Source organism: Anoplophora glabripennis, unplaced genomic scaffold, assembly GCF_000390285.2.
Source record: "Anoplophora glabripennis isolate ALB-LARVAE unplaced genomic scaffold, Agla_2.0 scaffold184, whole genome shotgun sequence".
NCBI lineage: Eukaryota > Metazoa > Arthropoda > Insecta > Coleoptera > Cerambycidae > Anoplophora > Anoplophora glabripennis.
Genome location: NW_019416285.1, coordinates 375,259 through 403,101, shown reverse-complemented (window position 1 = coordinate 403,101; position 27,843 = coordinate 375,259). Strand labels below are relative to the sequence as shown.

General features: G+C 33.7%; 1 protein-coding gene across 3 annotated transcripts; it reads right to left on the bottom strand.

Annotated features, from left to right (window-relative positions):
- Positions 1-1,111: 1,111 nt before the first annotated feature.
- Positions 1,112-25,748, bottom strand: LOC111693197 (supervillin-like). Of its 3 annotated transcripts, none has more exons than XM_023457427.1 (8): positions 25,691-25,748; positions 20,714-20,963; positions 10,132-10,351; positions 7,649-7,750; positions 7,265-7,582; positions 4,324-6,255; positions 3,984-4,270; positions 1,112-3,063 (listed from the first exon to the last, which is right to left on the bottom strand). In XM_023457427.1, exons 2-8 carry the CDS (start codon positions 20,843-20,845, stop codon positions 2,821-2,823), a joined length of 3,234 nt encoding a protein of 1,077 aa, XP_023313195.1. In that variant the 5' UTR covers positions 20,846-20,963; positions 25,691-25,748; the 3' UTR covers positions 1,112-2,820. The 3 variants fall into 3 exon arrangements, with proteins under 3 accessions (XP_023313195.1, XP_023313193.1, XP_023313194.1); XM_023457425.1 differs by lacking the exon at positions 25,691-25,748 and adding an exon at positions 21,190-21,212; XM_023457426.1 differs by lacking the exons at positions 10,132-10,351; positions 20,714-20,963; positions 25,691-25,748 and adding an exon at positions 8,279-8,339.
- Positions 25,749-27,843: the final 2,095 nt, after the last annotated feature.

Sequence of the window (27,843 nt, the reverse complement as noted above, 5' to 3'; positions counted from 1 at the left end):
CTGAACGGCCACCTGCAACCAAGTAATTTAAAACCATATGGAGCACACGACCATATGTATTCAGCTGTATTGATGACAAACAAGAACTCATGCCTGGCATTCACCAATCCAAGTTACCTTCCGCCAGATCGACTACCCGAATCGAAAAATAAACTTACTTCTGAAAGTGACGAAGAGGACGACACCGAAGAAAAGCATTGAAATAATGAATTAAATGTGGTTCATACTTATAATTTATTACCATTGAAAAATAAAAATAAACCCGGTTTCAGTTTAAGAAGTTTTATTTAAGTTGTATATAGTATATACTTTATCAGCTCTACGGAAATGTAAAATAATTAAAAGTGTTTCATTATTAATGTCATGGAGACTACACAAATGTATAGATTGGTTGAGCATGTCGCTCTATGAAAATATTTTGTGATGCTCAGTTGTTTTTTACTCATACAAGTTCTGATCCCGTTTTATGACCCAAAGTAAAGTTTAAGGAGTCGCCGTTGTAACGCTGATGCACTGAAGAGCCTAGTCAGTAGTCACAGATCACAGAATAGAATATTCAATTCTGTAGTTTAGTTTAGTAGAGTTATGAAGTTGCGTTTACAACGTTAGACATAGACCCAGTGAAGAAATTAGTGAAAAATAAAAGTTATATAAACATTATATCATTTTAAATTGCTCGCGCATCTTTTTTATACTCTACTTAATTACATCAGCGCCGCCTTTACATGACAGCATGACACAAGAAATGGCTCACTTTTTTTAACACGGATGATGGAGTGATCACTACTTACTACTTGTATAAACTCCATAATTTCAAGTTTCGAGTTCTAGTACAAGAATTTAAATTTTGTGAGGTTTTATTTACATCATTTATCTGTGATTTGGATCAAAATAAACATGGTGAGTAAAGTTCTATTCTATCTATATGTATTTATATATTTAAGGTTATAATTACAAAATAATTTTGTTCCTTAATTCCTAAAACTGAGAAGAAAATTGTACTAAGCTATGAGATGATGTTATAAAAAGTGTAAATATCGCAGCTTATGATGCGAATAGATTTTTTTTTACAAATACGTATAATTATGTAGGCAAATTAAAAGACACATAGTCTTGGTTTGTGAAAATATTTATTAATTGAAAAGTTATGTACAAAACACATAAGATACACAATATAATTATAAATTGATCTTACTTTTAGTATAGGTAGAAAAGCCTTATACGAATTTAAGGGGTAAATTGAAATCGATACGTTCAACATTTTGATTCACAAAGATCATCTAAAACTCATTAGTAAGGCATTCAGAACTCTGTATTAAAATTAGAAAACATATGAAAAAAAGAAACATTGTACAAAACAAACTAATAGATCAGTGCCATTGAGGATCACAAAGACTAGAAATGTTCTGCAACTCAAAAACGAGAGCTCTCAATTCCAAAAATTACAAGGCACCATTTTTATTTACACTCTTTAACGGCATATATTACAAATTATCAACATAAATACGTAGCCTAATCACAGATATATATCATTAAAATTAATATTACTAAGCGTATTTCACAAAAATGTATTATTTAACGAAAAATAATAATTTACCGTCGAATAATTTTCGTTCCGCCCCAGGTGAGGTTTGCGGTCAATGTGTCAGTACAATATATTTAATTTGGTCAGAGTTTTACAACCTAAACAGTTCGTCATCAGAAGTGGGACGATGAGAAATACCAAAGTTTGAAAAAATTTGAATTTGAAATTAAATGAAAGATTAATATTACTGGTAAAATATTAAGTTATAAAAAAGCAGAAGAGCTGTTTATCAGTCATGAAATACAGGGTGTTGCAGAATTATATAATCTAAACAATTTTTTTATGCGATTTATTTTTCGAATTTGGTATACTTATTATTGGCAATAAAAGAAATAAAATAGTGAAAAGAAACTGTGAAGCTCTAATGGGGTTAAATCACCATTAATAACTAGAGTGAATTTTTTTTATTTACAAATTTTCAAATTATTGAACAACGTAATAATGAAAATCATTTAAAAAAGATACTTTTGATCATTGATCATAAATACAGAATTAGTGAAAAATCCATGTTGGGTGAGGAACTTTACGCATTTCCATTGATGAACTATTAACTTCAAAACAATGACAAGTTAAAATTTGCTCAGACATTATTCACAACTTCACCTTATTAAAATATAAAAAAAAACAAATTTATATATAGCAAACCCTTCGTAACGTTTACGTCTTCGTAGTTTTCCAAGGAACATCGAAGCAGCTATTTCTGGTAATTATTATTTTTCCCTTCGTCTCATCCAAATAATGTCATTTTTGTGAAGGATCAATTTCGCTAATTTTATTTGGGTGACATGGAAGTTAACAAAAATTATATAAAAACTTAAGTACTTCTATCCTTTCTCAGGAAAGCTATTGTAAATGGCAGTTTTTTAAGGTACAACAACGAAACAAAAAATTGTTACAATTTCGACGAGAACAGCTTAAAAAAAAATAACAAAACCTTGTCCGATGCACTGCTGAGGCGAATTTTCATGCTTCTAGAACAGTATATTTTATAAAAATACGTTTTAAAAGGCATTTCCAACATTCCCAATATCTGCAAGCCCTTAAAATTTGATATGTGAAATAAAATAATACGTGTGATAATTTCTGTCCGTTAATTAAAAAAAAAACATATAATAAATAATTCTCAGATACAATCATGTTTATATTATATATTAAATAAAATCGATGGACTTTGATGGGCCGAAGCATCCACCAAATAGGTAGTCCAGTTTTTCTATTAGAAGGCTAAGCAGTGGTCAAAAAAGACCCTTTTCCTTTTTGAGAGCCGTCTTCTTCCAAGAAGGAAGCTTCTCGAATTCTTCTTTCGTCATAGACAGCAGTTCCTCGAAATCTTCAGGGGACAGGTATTTCTCTATGTGCGTAGGATCCACCCCTTCCGGTAGAGGCCTTTGCAACAGTTCGGACAACGGGTAGGTGGTTCTTGAAAGAAGAGCCAGCTCCTTTTCTAATGGTAACATGTCTCCAGGCTTTTTACCCTCCTGCAAATAGGAAGATTTAGAATAAGCTACAAGGACATTGTAGATTCGGGTCTTTATACAGGGCATCCGCATTTCATGAGCCAATTTATACTTAGTGGTATAGTTGTTACGATATCAATTGGAACCTGTGAATCTTAAAGTGCAGGACCGTCTGCACTTCTCTTGAAATTTCTTCTTATGCTTTAGCCATGATGTGTCTCCTAATTTATACTCGAATAGCCATTGGGCGAGTCCGGTATTGGTAGCCGTCCGCCTGATGTAGAATGGACGGCGGCGCGCTGTCGTCAAAGCAAACCTGTATTGGTCCACTAGGTCGTAAATAATTTTTTGCATAGCGCACAATTTATATGTACAAAGAAAGTAAAGCTCCTACTTTAAACTTGATTCGAGATAAATTAAGCGATTATCCTGATTATAATTATTATAAATTTTTAGATACTTTACATGTTTTATTACAATGGGGTTTTAAACATAAAAAACTTGACAATCGTATGGTAATTATGGAGTCACGACGTATAGTTGCACTTCGGGAAGATTATTTACAAAAAATTCAAGAATATCGTCAACTAAATAGGAATATAGCTCGGAATATAGTATATCTAAACGAGACAGGACAAAATTTTTCTGGACGCCTATGGATTCCGTAGAGTTTATGAGTTAAATGTTTTTATACGGTTCCAATTGATATCGTAACAACTATAGACCCTCTCAAAATAAAGAAAAACCTTATTAACATAGTAATCTATGGTGAATGTTGACGAAATGCTGTGGCCGCGAAACGATTGCACATATACTACCTGTCATATAAGAATATAACGGGTTATTCCCTCTCTTGTTTATCAATTTTCAATATAAAAGCATTCTTTTATTAAATAAGGTCAATGTTTTAAAAAAATAATTAACTGCACTGTGAAACCTACCTTTTTGTTGAGCTCAGCAACGTCCTCCTTATCTTCCCACATCGGAAATAAATTTGTAAACTGCAGGGGCTCCAGACCCGCCCAGACCAAATACGCCACGACAGGTTCGTCTTCCTCGTGCGTCGACTTCCAATAATTCACGGCCGTTTGCATAGCAGCCTTCCTCTCCGCCTGCCACCGTACGGCGCCGGATCCCGTTTGGTCGCTGAGGTCCACCTCGTCCTCTTTTTCGGGCCACCAGCCTTGCCACAACCACAGCTCGTGGCGATTATCGATGAGGAACAGTGCTGCAAAAATAATTTATATCGTGTCTGTATGAGATTTTACTCTATCGACGTACCTGGTTGACTAGCCGAATAAAGCTCGGACTGTACGAACGGGTACGGACTAGAGTGTTCGCTCCTGTGCGGACACAAAATCTCCGTCGCGATAAAAGTGCCGGTAACGCTGCTCATCCTGAATAGCCTCGGGGTATGATCGTAATTCTCCTCGCTGTCCAACAGCGACATGTACACGTCTCTGTTGTTGCTCAGGATATCGAAGAAATCCTCGCTCTCGCTACCCTCGTCCATCTCCACTATGTTCAAGTCCTCCTCGAATTCATCCAGGTACAATTCGGCGGGCTTATTCTTCATAATTTTGTGCACTGTGTCCTTTATTACTTTACGCTTCTGCTCGGACGACTTACTGCCATGCCAAATAGTTATCTGTTCCTCTTCGGTGTCGATTATAACAAACGAAGATCTACTCCGTAGTGAGCTCATGCTCGGAGCCACCTCCATTAAGTATATCTCATTCTCGACCTCCCCCCTCACAATGAAGAGTCTCGGCTTTTGGGTGTCTTCCGCCTCGTCGCGCTTGCCTTTGTGTATTACCATGTTACCGTCGAAGAGACGCAGGAAGGCGGCCGGCTCGGAGCCTTGGACCACCCTGACTTGAGGCGCGTTCTGTTTGTCCAGTTCCACCGTTAGAAACGCGGCCGTGCACTTTTCGTTTATGGAAGAGTCGCTGCCATGCCAGCAGAAGAACACGCAACGATCCCGTCCCACTTGGGCGTGCTTGGACGGTTTCCCGTTTAACTCCCGGCCTTTGACTGTCTGCCGATACTTCCAGCTGTAAATGTAACTGTCACCATCGTAGAACTGCCCTATGGATTTGTCTTTGAGTTCTTCGTGCGTGTTTTCCAGGATCCGCCACGCTTTTATCTCTAATGTGTCATATTCAAACAGTCTTCTAGTTTCCTCGTCAAAGTACTTGTCGCCCCTTCCCAAGTGAACGTTGTCGATTACTATGTCGGGTTCTTTTTCTTTCTCCTTAAGCATTTCTTTGACGTCGCAGGGTCGGATGTCGTAAGAGGCGCTAACTTCTTTCGTTTCCTCGATGCTCTTCACTCTGATTATACGGGAGAAGTCGGGCCAGTCGAGGAACTTTTCTCTGAACAAGACGGTCTCCCGATGTTGCGTTACTTTCGCGAACAATGCCCAGTCAGGACGTTTGTCCCCCTTCAAGGGTGATTCTTCCTGTTCCCGGGCGCCAAGTTTCGAGGCAATATTTAACGGGCTTATGTTGCATTCCGTGTAATTGTAACCGTCTTCCCACATTTCCTTCGCTAGTTTCAGGGCAAGCCTCTTTTTGTCCAAAGACGCATTTTTACCGCTCCACACGTACATCTCGGAACCAAAATCAAACACTAATATGCCTGTTTCTTGCAGCATCTCGATTTTTGGTATGGCACCCCAATATTTCTCGTGGGGAACCAACTCCTCGCCTTCCAACGTGTAAATCATGTTCGTGCTCAGAATGTTCGACTCGTAAGTCTCGTCTTCGCTGGGGTGACCGGCTTCGACAACCTCGGGCGCCTCTTCGGTCCCCAATAGCTTCCAAAAAGCTTCTGTTTGTTTATTGGCTCCACTCTTGCCGCTAATCGTTACGATTTTCTCTACTTTGCAGCCCATATCGGAGCTCTTTTGTATGTGATTGGCGATGTCCGCAGCTCTAGACTGTTCGATAACGTTGGAGTAGCTCCCGATGTAATTATATAAGACCGTGGGGGTGATTAATATGAAGCTGTCGCCCTCGTTGATGCTGCTCACGACAGGCTCCACCAGACGAGTCTGTATGTGTCTGCGCCCCTTCACTTGCAGTAACATCAGGTCTTTCCATGGCAGAAGTTGCGTGACGCCTGTGGATTTCTTTAAGGCGACGGATTTGAAGTCTTCGTTACTCGCCAAGCCGGCTAGAGCTTCTAGCGCTTTGTTCGAGTGTTTGGCCACTGAAAATTAAAAAAAAATTACATATTTATTTTTATGTCCTGCAATTAATAATGTTAGAAATGCGATAGAAGGAGATGAGACAACCTGCTGTCATTGCGGGATATTTTAGGTGAACTACCTCACAATTTTACACGTTATCAGTGTGAAGGTTGTTCAAATTTATTTTATAAGTGTGTATTTGCTTTGTTTTTGTTTACTTTATTAGAATATGGTTGTTTTTACAATAACTTTATGAGTCATTTGAAAACAACCGATAAAAAAATGTACATACATTCAAATAGTTACTGAAATATAAAAAAACAACTAAGAATGTTCATTATATAAAGATAAATGATAAATTTAAACTTGTTTTCACATTTACCAATTTCTAACACAATAAGTTGTTCAAGAAATTAGTAAAAAATTATATCTCTGATGTTTTTGGTTAGGTTACAATATATTGGCCAATTTATTGATTACATTCACTTTAAAAATAAAAACAAATCTCAGAATTGTTGAATTTAACTGAAAAACTGAATAAATGATGAAAATGATTAAAAATCACCAAAATTAGGCAATACCAGTTTTATTACCTTCAATTTCTTGGCCAATTTTTGGAGGGTAAAAAATTTTCCACATTTTATGTGTCAGTTAAACCCATTTTCAATTTACCAATTTTTTTACCCAACCAAATGATTAAGAAATTGGCCCAGTTAAATGGTATACATAAAGTGTACTAAATTTTTCAATAAATTGATAAAAAAAGTTAGAGACAATAGAACTTGTTCCAATTTGTTGACCAAATTTGATGATTTTCAGGGATTTTTAATATTTACACAGTAGTTGCAATTCTGTACTTTGACACTTGCTTTTACTTTAAACACTAATTTTACAAACTCCGCTATCCTTTTAATATTTAAAGAGCAAAATTAAATACATGTGTGTTTGTTATTGCGGTGACATTTATTTTAAAAGTTTTAACTTTAAATTTCAAAAATTGCAGTAGCGAAAGGTTAATCGATCACTTACACTTCTCAATATTCAGTCTTTTCTTCTCTCTCTCGGCGACCCCCGTGATCACTTCCGTGTACTCGTTGGTAATGTCGGTCCTCGAAGCCAGGGCCTTGATCGGGTTCCTCGTGGTTCCCCTGCGTCTTTGCACTTGAACGTTTTTCTTTATGACTAGAAGCGACTGCCTCTGGACCGCATCGAAATCTTCCAGAGACAAGTCCGCCGGTTCTACATTTTTCGTCTCTTCTAAGCTCTTGAAGAACGTCTCGAATGTGAAATCATCGGGTTTCGGAACCGACACCTTCCTGCCTGAGGCTCTCGTAGAATTGTCAGATCCTGCAGAATTTTATCAATGAAAATGTTTTTCGACGCATATTAAAGCGTAATTGAAGTCGTTCTTACCGGAAGAGTCATGGTCGGAGACTGGGGGATACGTGACGGATTTGCTTCTGATGAGATCAAATTTGTTATTTTTTTCTGGTGATGTTGGTGTAGAGTCGGAACCTATAACAATATGCGTTATGTGAATGTGGAAAAAATACAACTTGTTTTAAACACATGAGAGATTGTAAAAAAATGTATCGATATGCAATTACTTTGTACACTTTCTGCGTTTAAAGAACATGAGGCAAAAGTGACTTCAGCGACCAAACGATAGCGTTTAGTACCTATCATTATTCACATTCCAAAATTTCTTTTGCCTCGTTTTGCTCGAAGAGAATAGATTGATTATACACTCTTTTAAAGTGAATTTACCTGCGTATGACAAATTTAAAGCCAACAAAACAAAGCACGTAATAAAAGTTTATTTGTTCTGCTTATTATTAAGAGCAGAATGTTAATTTATACAATATTTAATTAGTAACGTAGTACATATGGCGAAGATTACTAATTTAATGTAATTAAAGTTACGTTTAAAAATAAAAGGTTTCTTCACTTAGTTGAGAACTGATGTATATTTACAAATTAAAACAAATTTTTAATATTTACTAATTAGTACAAACAAAGAATTTATTAATTGATTACACTTACTGTAAATTTTTGTTGCTGACATTACTATATAATCTAGGAAACCAAAAAAAGACTAATTCGTGTATTATTACTCGATTCTCACAGTTGTTTTATCTTCAATATCAGTCGAGGCAATCTTATTTGCTGTTACTTAAGTTTTTATCGTTTAAAAATAAATTGTTGTTGCAATGTATTTCACTTGAATCATTTAATCTCTAATCAGATACAAAGCTCTTAAATATAGGGTATAAATATAAGCAAAATTAATTTTTGTTAATCATCCTTTAGTCCAGTCCAGAGTTTTCGAAATCAAAAAAAAAAGTTCCATCCTAATTTCGATACCTCTAAAAATAACCGAATAGAAAATTTGTCTTTAAAATGAAACGTTTTTGTTGTGTAGTATTTCAGTATTTTTTTAACTCTTTATGAAATTACCAACAAGGTCTATTAAGAACCAGGACAGCCTACAATTTTTTTTAAGATGAACAATTCGCATGGCCGTTAATCAGTATTACTTAAGACCCTAGTATCTCAAATTTTATCAAATTATGAAGTAGAACAACTTTTTTAATAGAAGCTTAAATATTTAAAATAATTATGATAAGTTTCTTTGTCAGCTTAAAAATGTAAAAGGCATTGAAAAGCCCGAATATGACAAAAAATATTATTACATGTAGGTAAAATAATACAGCCTGCAATTGTCATTAAGGATGCCCGCAATTGTGAATATAACTTTTAAGTAGACTGTACATTATAATCACCAGTCTGGTCAATGTTTTATCACCAGTCATTTCTAATCCTTTCTAGATTTTTATAATGGAATTTTAAGTGATGCTCGTGTTAATAAGGGTTATCTATATAACCAGATTATTTAAAAAAACCATTCGAAAAATAGCAATGTGTGCTATTTATTTAAAAAAATCATTGGGGCCATGTGTAATAAAAAAATTTTGCTGTCCTTATTCTTAATAGAATTTGTATACGGATAAATTTATGAAACTTTTTTCAAATATTTTCTGGTCAAAAATACTTAAGGGGGTGATTCCTATAAGCTTTAAAATTTGGGATTTACTTATAAACAGGTTAATTTATTTTTTCAAATTATTACCACACAAACAGCTCATTATAAGACGTTTTAGAGGAAACTGTAATCTCATTGCGCCAATAGTGACGTTTCTGCGAGAAATAAAAAACATCATATTTACCCTAATAGTTTTCCTATATTTTTCTGATTTTTTCCTAACTCCATTCAATATTGAACAATACGGTGGTATTTTATTATTGAGGCCTGAGTTTTTAAGATTCGTGTTTACCCTTTTAATTTAAATGTTTAAATTTTGGCGTAGAAAATATTTTTGAGCTTCTTAGAACGCCATTCGGCTTAAGAAATGTGCCACAAACCTTTGAAAAATTTATCAATGAAGTAGTTTCGGGTTTAGATTTCGCATTTGTCTATATTGATGACATTTTGCGCTAAGGTCGTTCAGAAAAACTTTTGTCTTAGTACAAAGTATCTTCGTTTTTCAGTTATTTCATTTTTTTTCCAAATCATCCCCTCAAATGTTTTAAATTACCTATTTACTTATAATAGGAAGTAGCCTCTATTTATTAAACAATAACTGTACTTCAGCTATTCACAAGTATTATATTAACACAAGGACGTGCATTGGAATCATATTTATTTTCGCGACGTAACAAATCAATAATAATTGCCTCGATCAATTGATTGTAATGCCAAGTATTTATCGTCGATAAAAACAGTGACGTAAGTGTTAGTTTATTTACTGATTAGTCGTATTTTGCGTGTTCTCTACGTTTCTCATAATTTCGAAGAAAAAACTAAATCCTACTCAAAAACTTCGCAAAGCACTCACCTTCCTTCAGCTTGAACCTCTTTGCCTGCGGCGTCCTCTTCCTGTTGTCCGCGGGCGGTATGTTGATGGTGGGCACAGCGTCCCGAATTTTCTCCCCCATCTTCCCGGCCACCGAGAACTTCTCCGCGTCGGACTTTTCCACCCTGGCCTTCCACTGCTTGGAGGCGGCGTCCAGCTCGTCCTTTTTGGAGGCCAGCAGAGACCTCTCCGACAGCTCATCCTGTTCGGAAAAACGGCACAGTAAGTAACACAACCAGAGCCAGACCAAGATCGCCACGACTAAGTACATGTTGGGAATGGTTCGTTGGGTCTATTAGCGGATATAACGAGTCCTCATTTGGACGTCTCCCACTGAGTCACCGCACGGAACAGTTCGAATTGATAGGCAGTTAGCCAGATGAGCTAATTCCGATTATGCATGAGTTGGAAGTACTTTTCGAACATCGCATTTTTCCGAGATAAGGGATTACTAAGGCCTGATAAGATACCGCTCTCTTGAATGTGTGGAATTTATTTGAGATAAAAACAGCCGCTGGCTGCAGAAATCTCGCAAGAAAGAATATGGCTACCAACGCGAGGAAGAAAACTTGTGTTTTATAATTGTACAGATTAGTCATAAGAACGATGTAAATAAATTCGTGTAAACGGAGCCTTGAGTAACCAGTGTACCATTAGAATCGCCCTTAATATACCGGATGTTTTTAAAACACGATACCAAACAGAAGATATAGTCCAGACGGTATCTGTTTCAAAAAGTCCATATTTCGATATCGAATCGTATATCCAACGAGATTTTTGGCTTTTTGGCTTTCAAATATCACTAGAAATGAAACTTTTTCTATGCGCTTAAAAAAAACATGGGCTTAACTTATGGCGGCACAATATGTTCAAAAAATTCGAAAAATGTCATAGTTTTCTTCCTATTTAATTATGTATCTTTTCAAGAGTTAATTTTAGGTGAAAATGGAAGAGGAAAAAAATGTTTGTAATTAAGTTTTTTGCAGAATATGACTAGTTACAAATCGAATGAATCATGATTATTACTGAAGTGATGTTTTTTACATAATTTTCGGTATAAAAAATACATTTTATAAGAGCCTGTGCAAGAAAAGTATTTATTGCACGATTTTAGTTAAAAGGTCTATCAATGAGAACATCATTAGGTATTTTTTTGACAAAATGGTAAAGAACAAGACGACAGAAAAATAAGAAGTGATTTATCAACGGAAGAAATGTAAAATGTAAATTCTCTTTAATGTCTTGTTAAAATTCACGCGCTAGTTGTAGCTGTGAAAAATCCCAACAACTTTCACAGAATCCATTTCAATGACAAATGACTACAATTTATGTGTAAAGGACTGCTGTTATTAGTCTATCAAATACGTACTTGTGTTGAAATAATATTCTAATAAAATTTATGGTACAATAAATCACATTAGTTTTGTGACTCACATCAATAAAATCTTCGTAAACGGAGTGTGATCCGATTTAGAACAACAAAATGACATTATCTTCAGAACTTCGTTCTAAACAACATGCAATTTAGTAGACGTATTCTTTATTGATCCTAGACTAGGCAGATTAGAAGCTGCTTTTGGTGAAACAATCAAATTTTAAAATGTTTTAAATCGCTATTCACTTCTATTTCCGCAAATGCAAAGGCAACACGGAAAACAGATAGCTACTTCCGGTGGATACAACAATGTGATAGAGACTATTAGGACAAGGTCTTCCGCATTATTTGCAAGGTGTTCGATGCTGCTACACTACCCACTGTATTCTATTTATGATAAAATTTATATTTTAACAAAGTATACAATTATTTTTATATTCCATAAAAAGTACGTTACATTTTAACTTTAAAAAACGTAAATATATATTTAAAAAACTGCTACTCATGTTATTATATAAAAAAACGGTTAAAAAAACTAATTATTTGTAACCATCCTAAGCACTTTTCGACAGTTACTAGAAATAAAGGGAAATAATAGGTATTTTTCTTATAACTACAATTCTCACTACACTTTACAATTACAACTAGTGTAGGCGAAAGGAAAATACGTAACACGGCTCAAGCTTTGTCACTGTGGCAACAATGCATCTCTTTACCTGTTGGGCCACTGACGAATGACTCACGCGGTGCTGATCTATCCCAATAAACTAGTTCAGTGACCCATGTTTGTTTTGCCAATGCCTGTGCAATACCCTACATAGGTTATCATAGTAAGATAATTTATTTTGATTGTGTGCCATTAATTTATTCGAGCTTATATTTAAGAATCCTGTGGTACGACTAATTGACAGGCAGACGAAAATAACTTGTTTCTTGAATAGAAAAAATCTAGAGGTCTCCGTGTTTTGACTGTTGTACGTTTTTTGATCCTTCAAATGTTTATTAATAATAGTGTTACGTAGGTATTCGTAGATAAAGTAAGTGCTAGAAACAGACCGAGTGAAGTGCAATTATCTAGAAGAGGTCCTGACAGAACTGAGAAATACGAGTATATTTGGCAGAAATCATTGTTTGTGCGTGTAAGTAAATGATAATTTTTTTACATTAAGTGAAAATTTTCTAATATGTCACATTGGATGTTGTAATTTGATACTTGATTATAAATCATAGGCCAATAAATTCATTTTCGATTACTATAAAACAAACTATGATTTTTTGAAACAAAATACAGTTGCAAATGTACGTACTTTGCGAGTAAAAATAAAAAGCATGTATAAAAACCGCTGTGTAAAAACATTTGCACCTAACTAGACCAGGGCGGATCTGTTTTGAGGTGGATGTACGAGGGGGCAAACTATTTTTTTCTGGATTACCTTCAGTAGTACTGAATCAGTACAACTCACATAATAAACGTGTAGATCCCAAGATCTGGGCGAAGTCCGGAACATTTTCAAAATTTCAAAAATGTTTAAACAATTTTAAAAAATACCTATTTTATCTGAATTTTCTACTTATATCTTGGAACCTAGGCATTTTGGAAGAATATTGAAGATGAAAAAAAGTTTTAGAATTGAATTTTGCACAATATACTGCAAGTTAAAAATGTTTAAATTTATTACCGATGTTGCAAAATAGCAATAATTGATGAAAAAAGGCAAAATAATAATAAGTTTTTTGAATAATTTTTTTAAAATATTTTAATTGCTCCGAGGGTATTCTAATTTTGGTAAAAAAAGTTTAGAGTATAATAAAACGACTCGCCAAATTTCATTAAAATCGGTTGGATAGTTTTCGCAAAATAAATGTTTGAAAACAATTTTTTGAATTTCAAATTGATAAATGTAATCTAATTGTTTAAAAATAAAAAAAAAGTGTTAACTTTAAAAATTTACTGTAGACGTCCTAACCGACCGACTTCAATTTTTCAAAAACCATTTGAAAGGTATTGTAAGGGGATATTCTCGCAGTATTATATCCCCTTATCTTCTTTACTTTTATCATTGTCATTTTAATAGTACTTAGAAAAACATCCTGTTTTTGAAAATAAGAGCAATTTCTATCCAAATAAGTAAAAATGTTCGGTGGTGTTCTAATTTTGTATCTGCAAAATGCAACGTTCTGTTGTTGTTTTTCCAACTATTGCTTTACAATCGGAAATAAAATGTTCCATACCATTTTTTCTAAGTATAGCAGTAAGTAAATAGGTTTTTTCTATGTGAAAAAATTTTCAAGTATTTAGATGCTTTTTTGAGGCTGTGCAACATTTTGAAAATTCGAATTATACTCTAAAGTTTTTTTTTACCAAAATTAGAATGCCCTCGGGGCAATTAAAATAGTTTTAAAAAATTATCCAAAAAACTTGATTATTTTGCCTTTTTTTCATCAATTATTGCTATTTTGCAACATCGGTAATAAATTTAAACGTTTTTAACTTAGAGTATATTGTGCAAAATTAAATTCTAAAACTTTTTTCCTTTTCAATATTCTTCCAAAATAGGTTCCAAGATATAATTTTTCGAAATAGAGTTAGTGGCGCTATCTTGTTCATCCTGTTGAACTACACCATTTTAAAATTTAAAAATAGTAAAAAACTCACAATTTCGTATTTATTTTAAATTGTGGAATCTGTGAATTGTTTCAAAACTCACATTATCCAAACTTTAATTCACTTTCTTGGAGTCAAATATTGTTGTGCTGTCATTTCACCAATTAAGAAGAAAATTTAAAGTTCTAATATAAGTACAAAAAAAATTCAAAGCCTTATGTTACTCGAAAAGTGAGAAATCAGTTATTCCTTCTTCCTGTAAAATTTTAATAAGTGGATAATGTGAGTTTTGCATTTATACTCCTCATAAGTAAAAAAACTCAGATAAAATAGGTATTTTTTAAATTTTTTAAACATTTTTGCAATTTTGAAAATGTTCCGGACCTCGCTCAGATCTAGGGATATACATTTTTATTAGTGTAGTTTATGTGAGTTGTACTGACGGTATCCCAAAAAAAAATTAGCTTGCGTTTTTTGTTTTCCATCGAGGATGGAACATTTACATTCGGACTAGGTTTGAAGACTACTTTATAATAAGACATTGCGCTTGTGAAATCTACTAAACCCATCCGTGTCACTCGAATTAACGCCGTCATTAGTATTCATTAGTCGTAGCCCTCTTTTCTCCGGGTTACCTACTATTATGACAGCCATATCAGTCGGACATGCCTCGAAAGTAGCGGAGGACGATTTTCCGTGTAAGGCGTCGTCTTTGAAGCTTTCGGTTACATGTGTTTATTTAGATGTTAATCGACCGTTTCCGTTAGCATCGACAATGGCACAAAAAGAGAGCGGATTGAGTTTAATCGAGTCTAGGCGGCTGTAAACGGGCGAATTAAGATGAGGGATTTTCATCGCGAGGATTTTTTTCCGTAGTAATTACTTCATGTTGAGTCGGGAGGATCGACTAATTGCGGAATTTATTTTCTCGTGCTGGAAACACGGTAGGATCAATTCGCTCTTTTGCTTTTAAGACGCAATGAAATGCGGTGGCGATGTTTTCTAGCATTCCGCTTACTGATAAAAACCATCAGTACTGGTTTCTATTCTTATTCACAGTAACACTTAAATACTTTATCAAGTTTTATTCTCCTTTTACGTTGCTACTTACCGTCGTCGCCAGTATCTACAATAGGCCAGGAAAAAGAGCTGGGAAATTATCATTTCGACGAAAATCAGTGCGATTGTGAAAGATGCTCGGGATCGTCCAGACTAATAATTAGTTAATTTGTTTGGTCTTAACTTGTAAACTATTCAACTTACCGATTCTAGATTTCGTGTGAGTTATTTGACAGTGATAAGGAATGAGAGAATGCGATGCCAAAACGCTCTGGTAATAATAACGCAGTTTATAAATGTTTAATTCAAACGTCAAAAATAAACTTCTGTTTATAATTTTTGACCTAATCAATATTTTTTGACGCTCGAGGACTAGTCTTTTGAAGACGAAAAAAAAAGTACTTTACTTTTTTCTCGTGGAAATGAACGGAAAAAAGTCATAAGCGAAAAACGTGAATTAACGTAAAAATTATACAATTAACCACCCTGTAAACAATCTTCCCCCCATTTTTATGACTGTGGAAACTAATATGTTATTGTACATAATATTTAGCATCTATAGTGATAAATTCAGCTTGCCGAAACAAAAAGTCGCGTCCAACTTTATATTTCCTGGCCTACAAATTGACAAAAAAACCGAAGTAGGTACGAAAATTGTGTATTAATGTTGTTCTAAACTAATTTATAAACAATAAAATGTGTTTTAAATTTTACTGAGATACTACTAAAATATTTTTTGCCTCTCTTTCGTCCTATGTTTCTTTATATGGCATTCTGGTTTATTTTCCTTTAAGGCGTGTTTCACAAGACATCTTCATTCACTAATGACGCAAGTTCAAAAAGTCAAAGCATCCTTAAATAGCGAGGGAGTGAAGGAAACCAGTTAACTTTTACGACCTAACCACTTATGCCCCAATCCTCACATTCGAATAAGAACAAATATTTACACAAGTGTGCAACCACGAATTCGAATATCAAACAGTGAGCTTTGTAGGAATAGGCTCGGGAACTCGAACCGACATCTATTTTGAATGTCAAACCGCGAGTAGTGTGTTTATTGACAAATAAATAGTAAATATCGATTGACTTATAACGCACAGCGTATGATGATGTCATTCACGCGACATAAAATGAATGGTAATAATTTTCATTGCTGTTGCATGTCGTGTATATTTCTTATTTCACGGAATCAGCATAATGTGTTGTTTTAACAGGTATTGTAAGGGGATATTCTCGCAGTATTATATCCCCTTATCTTCTTTACTTTTATCATTGTCATTTTAATAGTACTTAGAAAAAAATAATCCTGTTTTTGATAATAAGAGCCATTTCTATCCAAATAAGTAAAAATGTTCAGTGGTGTTCTAATTTTGTATCTGCCAAACCCAACGTTCTGTTGTTGTTTGTCCAACTATTGCTTTACAATCGGAAATAAAATGTTTCATATCATTTTTTCTAAGTATAACAGTAAATAGACAAGGGGACTACTAAAATCAAATAAGGTCATGGGAAACTAAACGAGCCCTGGGATTTTTCGAATCCTCTGTTTTTGTATCTCCTACAAAAAAGTTCAATTGAATATTCAAAACTAAACCACTGTTTTGTTTCTGTTATTTCTAGCTAAAGACAAACAATAGTAGTCAAATATTGTGTCTTCTTGTTAAATTTTACACCACAGGCAAAGAAATCATCATGAGACGAAATGAAAATACCGTGGGGTGCTATTAAATTAGAGGGTTGAAATTGAAGATAGGGGTGAAAATGCACTTTTGCAGTTTTATTAAATATAGCACGAAAACGAAGCATAATTTCGGTATAGTTCATAGGAAACATTTTGTAGAGAATTGTATTTCCCATCAAACTGGCTTATTTAAAAAATTAAAACGAAAAATTTTATGCAAAAAATCGTTAATAAACAAAACAAAAATTTTTTTTATTGTTTTCACTTTTTTGACTAATTTTTTATTTTAGTAGAAGTAGGCAAAGAATATTACATTNAACAAGTTATTTTTCAAAACTACCCTTTTTCTTCTCTGAAAAAAAATTTTATTTATTTATTTTTTTTTTTCATCAATTTAAACGTTATTTGCGTTAAAAATGTGAGAAAACCTAAAAAAATTTTTTTCCCCATTTTAATCATAATTATCATTTTCCATTAAAAGTCGGATATTTCGATGAAAAATGGTCGTATCGAAATTTGAAAAAGGAAATTGATTTTTTTCCAAAGACGGGAAAAAAAAATTTGCAATTTTTTTTTGTCGCGCTATTTCTTAGAATTGCATGATAACCGTAGCTCCTAAAAAAATTCTACCGAAAGATCTAAAAACTAGAACCTTAGAGCTTCAAAATGCTTTTTTTTAATTCCCGTTACGATCATTTTTCAACTAAATACAGTCTGTCAAAAATCACGGAAAAATGTCGGAAATTCTTTTGACCATTTCATTAATATCTGCAGTGAATTTGCACCAATTTATATTTTCTTTAAATTTTAATTTTAAATATGTTTGTATTAAAGTCATAAACTACTAAACTGCCAAAGTGGATTCTACACAGATCTGTTTTGGAGATAATATTTTAGGTCTCCATTAAAGGAATTGGTTAGCTGGTAGAACAAATAGATTCCCATAACCTATATTGTACCTTACAGATACGTAAGTAAGTATAGGTAACAATTTAACTATACGTTTATTTAACCAAATATTAATCGAGACTCAATATATTATTGTTTTCAATTATTGTAATCAAACCACTGCATTTAAACAAAATTTTCACTAAAATAACCGGATTAACGAACACTTGTGAAGTACTACACGTCATACGAGATAACTTAATAGGGACGATGGGAATAGACAAAGACAACGCACGACAACCACAGAATAGGGTGGATAATAGATCATTTACTTCGATTTAGCTACAAGTGCACCAAATACGAGTTTATTTGCAGAATTTATTTAATGGGTACTTTTTTATTTGACTGAAGAAACTCAGTTTCAGTTCAAATATTATCACAAATGAGTAAAATTATCAAAATGCTCAATATTGAGTGAAAAAGTACTCAATAATTTTACTCACACTGATTTTTTTACAGTGCATGTTGTCTTAAAATAATAACAATTATTATATATTAATTTCAAACGCTCGGAAACGTCACGGGCAATTTTTTCCTTTAATTATTTTCGTATTTCCCATGCCTTTGTCCCGTTGCGTCTATTGACCCCAGTTTCCAACATCTCGACAGATTCAATTAACCGTCTGCACAAAAACGACTTTTTTATGTAACGTCACCTATATTACGTTACCCTATGAATATAAATATCATTTTTCTAACACATACATTCCCATTCGTTGTCCTTTAAATATTATATTCGGACATCGATTTCTATTTATTGGATTACCTACGAATAAATTCGATACAAAATTACGTCTATAGGTATTAATTCAGTGTAGTTTATGTCATATGTATATGTTAAACCTGGTGTTATAACTCTATTTGTTTTCCAATAAACCTTTAAATATTCATGAAATTTGTCCGATCTACAGTGAATTACTTTTTTCTATTGGCAACGTCGAATATATTAGAGAAGGAATTGTCTTAAGGACTATTTTCCGTTTGCGTGGGCGAAATATCACCCATAACTTACCGACCGACCGGACCATCGCCCACTTTGTGTGAATTAATATTTATACAGTTCGACGAAAGTATTCCTTGGAGTTCCTTTAACGAAGAGAAATAAAGTTGCATCATCAGTTTATGTATTTTTTTTTTCGGGAATATTAAAATGTGGTTAACTGGTTAAATCTTAGTCGAGATTGTCGGTTGAAATTTCTGTTAACTTTATTTTGAAACTTCAAGTGGTCAAAGTCGACGTTCGATCGCGTGTAACGAGAACGCCTCGAAACCTGGGCGAATCTGGCGCTGAATAGGGGTGATCCTTACAGTTTTTTCTACGAGGATAATGACGTTGTGTGGCGCGGCTTCTCGGTCTTCCACGACGTCGTCCTCTAGCGTACCCTGGCGCTGCAATACTTCGGTTGTCAGAGCTGTTTCATAGGCTATTTATTATAAGATTTTAAAAGGAACGGACGTTCAGGATATTTTATTACATGAATCGTTCAGATGGTCATTTTAGATGAAAAAACCGCGGAGTGCTATTAAATTAGAGGGTGGAAATTGGAGATAGGGGTGAAAATGCACCCTTTGCAGTTTTTTTTATTGTAGCTCGAAAACGAAGCAAAATATCTCTATCTCATAGAAAAAATTATTTAGAGAATTGAATTTCCCATCGAAATGACTTATTTAAAAAATTTAAAAGGAAAATTGCCTCTAGTTTTTTTTGAGTAAAGGTAGGTATAGGCATTGCTTCATCTACAAAAAAGTAGATACAATTTCCTTCAAAATAAGAGGTTGTAAAGTATTTTTGGATGAAAATTGACTGATATATGACCGCTCAAACTTAGCCAAACGCGAAGAAAATCGAAAAATTGGCTAATTGTAAGTTTGAGCGACCATATATGAGTCAATTTTCATCCAAAAATACTTTACAACCTCTTATTTTGATGCAAATTTTATCTATTTTTTTTGCTATGAAGCAATGCCTATACCAATCTTTACTCAAAAAAACTAGAGGCAAAACAGTAAAAAATAAATAAAAAAATATAATTTTCTGCTTTTTTTAAAATTGTTTATTAACGATTTTTTTCCATAAAATTTTCCTCTTAAATTTTTTAAATAGGCCATGTCAATATTAGTCCAAAAACTTTTGAAAACGCATCATTTTGAAGGGAATCTCGTTTGGTTTTTTTGTAAAGCAATTTTTTTGCTTTGCCTACTTTCTACTAAAAAAAAATAGTCAAAAGTAAAAAAAAATAAAAATCTAATTTTTTGCCTTTTTTTAAATTGTTTATTAACGATTTTTTCCATAAAATTTTCCTCTTAAATTTTTTAAATAGGCCATGTCAATATTAGTCCAAAAACTTTTGAAAACGCATCATTTTGAAGGGAATCTCATTTGGTTTTTTTTGTAAAGCATTTTTTTTGTCTACTTTCTACTAAAAAAAAATAGTCAAAAAAGTAAAAAAAAAATTAAAAATCTAATTTTTTGCCTTTTGTTAAATTGTTTATTAACGATTTTTTCCGTAAAATTTTCCTCTTACATTTTTTATATAAGCCATTTCGATGGGAAATTCAATTCTCTAAATACAATTAAAAAACTGAAAGAGGTCTTTTCAAAAAGTTATGTGAAGGAATGAAGATATCGAAAAGTAAATACTTTTGAAATTTGAATTCGAGGAAATAAATTATGTCACGTCACTGGGAAATAAATGTTTGTTTCGAAAACCAGTTTATATTATAACAAATTGCTATTATTTTTACTTCCGCTGTTGAATACTGAGTTTTCGCGGATAAAATTTGTAGGTTACCCGCCTAGATATTCCTAGTTATTTGACTATACCTTTATTATAGAACTACCTCCACACCATAACAGCAGGATAAAGTTGAGCAATCAGATAACAAATTTACTCACGTTGTATCTATTTTTCTCCTTCAACAACTTAAGTTCGTCGGTGGCGTTGTTGCTCTGGGGTATCCTCTTCCTCCATTCGGACTCCCCTCGCTCCTGCAGCTTCGCCCTCAGATCGGCTATGGACCGAGGCATCTCGTTTTGGGTATGGGAACGTCGTATGTTGACCGTCTTCTTGGGCAACGACTCCGAGGTCTCATTACCGAAAGCGCCTTGGCTCTTGCTCTTCGATAGTACGTTCTCCAGGGTTTGCCTGCAACAAGAAACGCCACTGAACATTCATTCTTTGCGATTTATTCTATAAAAAACTAGTATCTGTATTATATCCACGTTTTGGATACTAATATGAAAATATTGGCCTTCATTTCCCTACTTTTAGGGAAGTAAAAATTCAAGGATGAATACAGGCTAAATCTGAAGACATTTCTTTTCCTGTGTTACCACGTGTTAGTGTTAAATTGGAGGCTAAATTTACATACGTATACATCGCCTGCTTAGATCACATCACCCAGCGAAGCAGCCGCGAATGAAAGTCTTTTTAGATTTCATTTTTAGATAAACGAAACAGCATCTATCACGATCATCTAGTGAGCCAGACAATGACTGACACCTCGGCACTTAATTCTCGTCTCATTAAAACTAGTAGGCCACGGACCTTCGACCCGCCGCATAAACAAGTCGATCGTAAAACAACGACACTTTATACCCGCAGCAACGAAAGGAATGAACCTTCCGATGATAACAATGAGGCTGATTATTGATTCAATAGCGAATGATCCTTGAATGATGCGTATGCTTTTGTAGTTGCCGTTTTGTTTGTTCGAAGCGAGATAAAAGATCGACGGTGGTGGTGGTTTTCGAATAATTAAGTTAAGTTCATTTCTCGGTTTATTTAAAACATAAATTAGTGTTCTTATGTATTAAGTCTAATCTACATATTTATTTAAAATATTAATAAAATATCTCAAAGGACTTTGAAGATACCATAAAAAACATTATATCTTCTCCATTTATAGAGGTATATCTCCCTTATCCAATTTTGGAAAAAAGTCTGAAAATATCGAGAGACAATTTAGGACCATATTCAAATACAGTATTTATTTGTGTCTATACAGAGTGTTGCACAATGTTGTTCAGAGAATTCTAGAGCAGATTCTACAACCAAAAATACGAAAAAAACTTCTATAAACGTAGGTCCGCAAATGGTTCCATTTCGAAATAGAGGGTGTCAAAAAAAATAAAAAAATATGTTTTTTATTAATTATTTCTAAATTTTTCACTGGAAATCGTTTAAATTTGGGTTGTTGAAAGATACTCAAGTTACGTAAACAAAAACATTCCCATCCTTAGATACTAATGCCTACTTTTTATGTGTTTATATATTTATCAGCTGAAGGTTCAAGAGCCCTTTGCCCATAAATTAAAAAATGCTTATAAACATACGGAGGTATATTGTAGTACCGGGCTTGTGAAAGACTTTGAGTTTGTAATCTGATTTGATACCGAATAGATGTGCTCTCTGAATAAGTGAATAAACAATATCTTTTAATTATTAAAAGTGTTTTAGTTCTACCCATAATCCCAACATGGGTCAATACTTTCATGGGTTATAATTTGGTATAATCGATTGCGCCTCAGACCCATCAGGGGGAGTACCTATTGATTTTGGACCAGAAAATCTACGCCACTGGTTTTTTTACTTTATTTTAGAGCAAAATAGCCCGTTTGCACATTTGTCATTTAGCGAGCGGCTTTCGAGCTATTGAAGATTTTTTAAAATCATGCTAAAACTTAGTTGGTGACTGTCCCTGAAAAATAACATGGGCTGTCACTATGGAGAAATAAATACCCAAATTTAATTTAGAAATTATCAATAATATAGTTTTTCTTTTTTTTTTGACATCCTCTATTTCGAAAACGAAGCATTTGCGGATATACCTAGGATTTTTTTCGTGTTTTTCGATGTAGAATCTGCTCTAGAATTCTCTGAACAACATTTTACAACACTCTGTATATACATTTATTATAATCTTATTATAAATCTTGAAGTAAATAAGTCTTAACATAAGAAAAATTGCTTAACTCAAGCTTATATTTGAATAGAAATACATATGTGCAGATAAATGTACTGTTGATTTAATGTTTTCTTTTTTTAGTGTATTCGACATTTTTGAAAGTGGATTTTTGTTATAATGAAATATAGTACAATTAATTATTTTATTGTCGATCATGACAAAGTCAAATTTGGTCCATAATTCTTTTGAAAACACCCTGTGATGATGTAATAAATCCCCCCCCCCTTGAACTTATCTCATAATAATTTTGTCGGGGGTCATACTATACCTTCTATTTTTTTCTTGAGGGTGACAAAGTTCTTACAAATTTTCCCTCTTCTAAACATTTTTATAGACGATACTTGTGATTACGTAGATGAACCGTTAGATTAACAAAGAATTTCGGTAGAGTATTTTACCATCGAGACCAAGCATAAAGTTACTGATGAAACCAATCCACATGTTTACACTAAAAATTTATGCTGAAAATGTCTTTCCATAACGACAGGATTTTCACCGCGTAAATGCTGATTGTGGAGATTCATTATCTTACGTTTAGTAAAACACGATTTGTCGTCAAAATAATTTTCTTACGGAGGTTCATATTTCCAGCTCTATACTGACTGACGATCTGCGAGAATTGAAGACGGGCAGTAGGAGTTATTGAACTGGGTGAAAATTTTTGGGAAATGTAGACTATGTTTCTCTACTAATCTGCACTGGTTTTCTCCCATCGTTTCCAGCAATTCTTCTTCCAGTTTAATTAGAGGTAAGTTTATCTATCTGTTTATTTTGATCGTAAAAAACTGTGGTGGCTCTATGTACACAGACACCCTGTATGGATCCTACGCTTAAGTCACCTTTCTTTAATGAATATTATGGCTTGAAAACCTTATGAACAGTTTGCGTAACCACTACACGATAGTACGAGTGCATATTTAATTTACTAGGAAACGTAGTTAACGATTCAATTTTTCTAGCGTTCTTCCTCGTATTTCCAACGTGAAAATAATGAGAATTAATCAAGTACAAAGTTTTACTGCATAGTGCATTATAACCACATCCTGCTACGTTGTTATTTTTACAAAGCGAATGCAAGTACGTATACATTTTATTTCAACAACAATGCGGCGCAACATCTTTACAATAATAAGGTCCTAAAAGGCTATTTGCCAAACGCCTAAGTGGATTTCGTCTGTTTTGTAATTTTCGCGGCGAGTGGAAGACGCTTTCTCCCGATAAGTGACACATTTATTTGATTTTAGGAGTACGACCGAGAGGTTGTAGTTTCTTTTGGGTAAGGCCTTTGGCGTTGTGGCGAAACTTAGTAATCACATTGCGAGATATTCAAATTCGATGACTTGTAAAAAGTAAGTGTCACAGAAAGCTGGGGCTACAAAAACGTGACGTCTCGAAACGCAAAACGGGAGTGGTAGGTCAAATGTTACGGATTCATTAAAAGTTACTTTAAAAAAATGACCTCAAAACAGCACAGATTGGGTTAATTTGAACATTTTCTTCTAAACGTTGTACAAAGATGAGGGCTAATAACTAGAAATAATTTTCAAGTTTACCATTAAATTCTAATTACTTAATCCGTCTTAAGAATTAATCTACGTTAATCTGACAAAATCAACAAGTTTGTTTATAATACTTATCATTGTGGACTTCATAAAAAGTAATCAGATCGGAAAGCAAGTGCTCGAACGGATTCGACAGTAAACAGTCGTTCGGATCATTATGAAAATAAATTATTGTTTGCACTGTACTAGGCGAATCGATGGGACAAGTGTTGATTTGCATCGCCGATCCATCATCCTGATGTCATTATACGCGATCTCAGTCGATGATAAGCCTATTTGAATAATAAATAAATAAGAAGCACAATGCAAAATCTACCTGTAGACAAAATGAAGACAAAATCAAATAATAAAATATTGTATAGTATTTTTATAATAATTAACAATTCTGAAACACTTAATTTATCTATCAATAAATTGATATCGTATCAGGTACATAGTGAATTAAATCCATTCGGGGAATATTCGTGAGAAAATGCTGTTATCGTTCGAGAATTAACAACAATAAAGTCATAATTTATACAGGCTGATATTAACGCATTTATTATCAATGTAAAACTCTATATGCATGAAAAAAGAGCGAATTGCCGAGCGGCTTTTGCCTGACCCTGAGAAAATTTATTTATAACGCTGTTTTGCGCATCCTACTTCGTTAGTTGTAAAGAGCAATTTAATTTCAACTTTTTTGAAAATTTTCTTTTTCGATACGTTTCTTTGGATCAATTAGAACCCATATCTATTATATTAAATTCTAAAATTAACGTTTAGTAATTAAACAATTAGTTGCAAAAAAAAACGTCGAAATTAATTAACAAATACCGCGAGCAACAATTTCACGATCAATAAATCGGCCTTTGGTAGACATGTTGATCGTTGGAGCGTGTCTTTTCCATAGCTTTCATCAAGATCCATAGTTTTTATGCAATAATTTTGGAAAACTGATTTTTCCGTGTTCGACTTTTATTTTACAGTTAACTAATAGATGAAAAGTGACTTCAGGTACCTTAAATTGTAGGTAATCTAATTGCCTACAATATAAAATAACCAATTTTCCGATACGTCGTCTAGAATTTCATGGGCAGTAAAAATAGTGAAAACACACGTAATTTTGCAACATATTTGCAATTTTCCAACTTAGTGTCACTTCTTTCTAGTTACTTTTTTGATAGTATCATTCTATATTTATCATTCTTTATTTTTTTAAGTTCAAACTCTAATTCAACCGGCTAGTAGGGACAAATCTGCAGATAGCACTATACTGATTAAATCAGAAACATAACATGCCCATATCTTTCGATCACCAAAATACATTTGGCTGCTAAACGAAGATATGTTTTTCCACTTACCTACCAGGAATGTCATATCCAATCACTTCGCGACTAATTTCGAACCTCAACTTTCTATTCCCGATCAAACAAACAAACACTCATTCTCTTAAATTCTCGAGCTCAAACTTAGAATGTCAAGTTCTACACTCTGCCATTCATGGGATGGATGGAACTGTCTATTGATAAAACCACAACAGACCTAAAAGGTTTGTTACGACATGAAAAATGGTTTGGATGATTACCGGGACAGATACGACGGGCCACTTCACGTTAAAGCAGTAAAAAGGTAATTACCGGATTAAGGAAATTGTACCAAGTGTGATATGATAACGATTGTTCCGTGACGGGGGGTTATGTTGTTATTGTTACCTGTACCGAGTAATCTTTAATACCTCCTTAATTGTCTGCAATAATTATAATAGATGTCAATATAATCTAATTTTGTGTAAGGTTGGCTTGTATAGAGATTATAACACTTATCACTTACACTTTTATTAATATTTTCAACCTAAGTATGCATAGTTTCCAGAAAATGATTTTCTATCAGAACATTGCTCTATGTTTGTCTTTATCTTGCAAATTTCAAAGTTTCTCAATTAAATTTGTGTTTAACTTTCCTACAATCAACGTCAGTTTTCGTGTTTGTAATAGGTTTCGAACCGAGTTCCAATCACATAAATTCCTTACAAATTTTAATTGATTCAAGGGGAGATTTTAATATTTTCTACGTCACAAGAAATTAGAATAGTGTGTCTGCTATTTTAGAAATGTTGTAACTGGCTTACATCAGAATAATTTGTAGTTTGGTGGTGTTTAAAACGAGAAAAATAGAAAATAACAGTTTCATGTATGGGAAAATGTGCCATTATCGGTAAAAAAATTGTTAAAGGGCGATTTTCTTCGCAATATTGATGCTACAAATACGTTGATGATCCAAACTGGCGATGGCAAACAGAACGAAACTATTAAAATTGTTATATGTCAAAGTTGTACAAACGAGAAGTTCATAAAATATCGAACCCGGTGAAGTCGAGACGTGCGTGCGTCTTCTTCAAGTCTAATCTTTTCCTTTTACGTAATATCATCGTGACGCACACGCAGTCTAAAAGCAGCACGACGCGATCGCCCATCGATTTCCCGGCAGCGTTAAAATGTCAAACGGTAGGGAACTACAAACTATTCTTGTCGCGACTCGTCGGAAGGACCGTAATTAATGAGCTATTCAAGAAGGGGTTCGAACATCTGAAGGAGCGACTAAAAATACGTCATTGCCCCAGCCAGATTATCCGATACGGATGTGGGTGTCCCAGACAGGGTAGACTTTGGGTGGTTTGCCGTGGCATTGCTGGTGGCAGTTTGGGGTTGTTTTTCTGTATTGATCGTGCTCTAGGGGTCACGTACGGTACAAAGATTGCAAGTTTGACCAGTGCAGACAGACAATACGGTCGTTTCTTTTGGTGAACTGCGGCATAAAAAATATAATGGCCTTTTTACACGGTCAAAGAAATGTACATTTTTTGGCCTTGAATTAATTGTCAGTTTATTGAATAAACTAAGAATAGGACTGGCTCTAATTTTTCACCAATTTTCCAGCGAATTCTGGCTACATTTTGATTTAAAGATATAATATCAACTATGTTTATGATAAGTCATTAAACATGATTTAAATTGGTCTCGGTTCTCTTAAAATCATTTATTAACTAAATTTATTGAGTCACTACAATAAAAACAATTGTTTCATTGGAACTGCACCAAATAATAGACGATGACGTACTGATTAGACAGACGCAGAGAGGGGATAATTTCTTTGTGCAAAACTCGACTGTCAAAGGTTACGCTAGACCAAGGTTGGCAAATATCATGATATTTATATAAATATCAAATATCGGATATATATCTTGATATATATCCGATATATATCAAGTCTTGATATTTATTTTTTTTAATTAATTAGTTTATGTATAATATTATAGTAGCGAAATAAAATTAAGAAACTATTTAGGTAAATATTTTTATTCCAAATATCAAAAACAAGAACGAAAAAATAAATATAAATTCTGAAACTATTAAAAAATATTTGCGTGAATATTAAGTACTACGAAAACTAACCAATTTACACCAAGTCAACATAAATTTCATAAATATTAAAACAAATACAAACACACAGCACC

Coding starts and splice junctions, on each gene's coding strand:
- LOC111693197 (XM_023457425.1), bottom strand. Junction 7,583..7,648: donor CTCCGACCATGACTCTTCCG/GTAAGAACGACT, acceptor AAAATTCTGCAG/GATCTGACAATTCTACGAGA. Junction 4,271..4,323: donor TTATTCGGCTAGTCAACCAG/GTACGTCGATAG, acceptor TTATTTTTGCAG/CACTGTTCCTCATCGATAAT.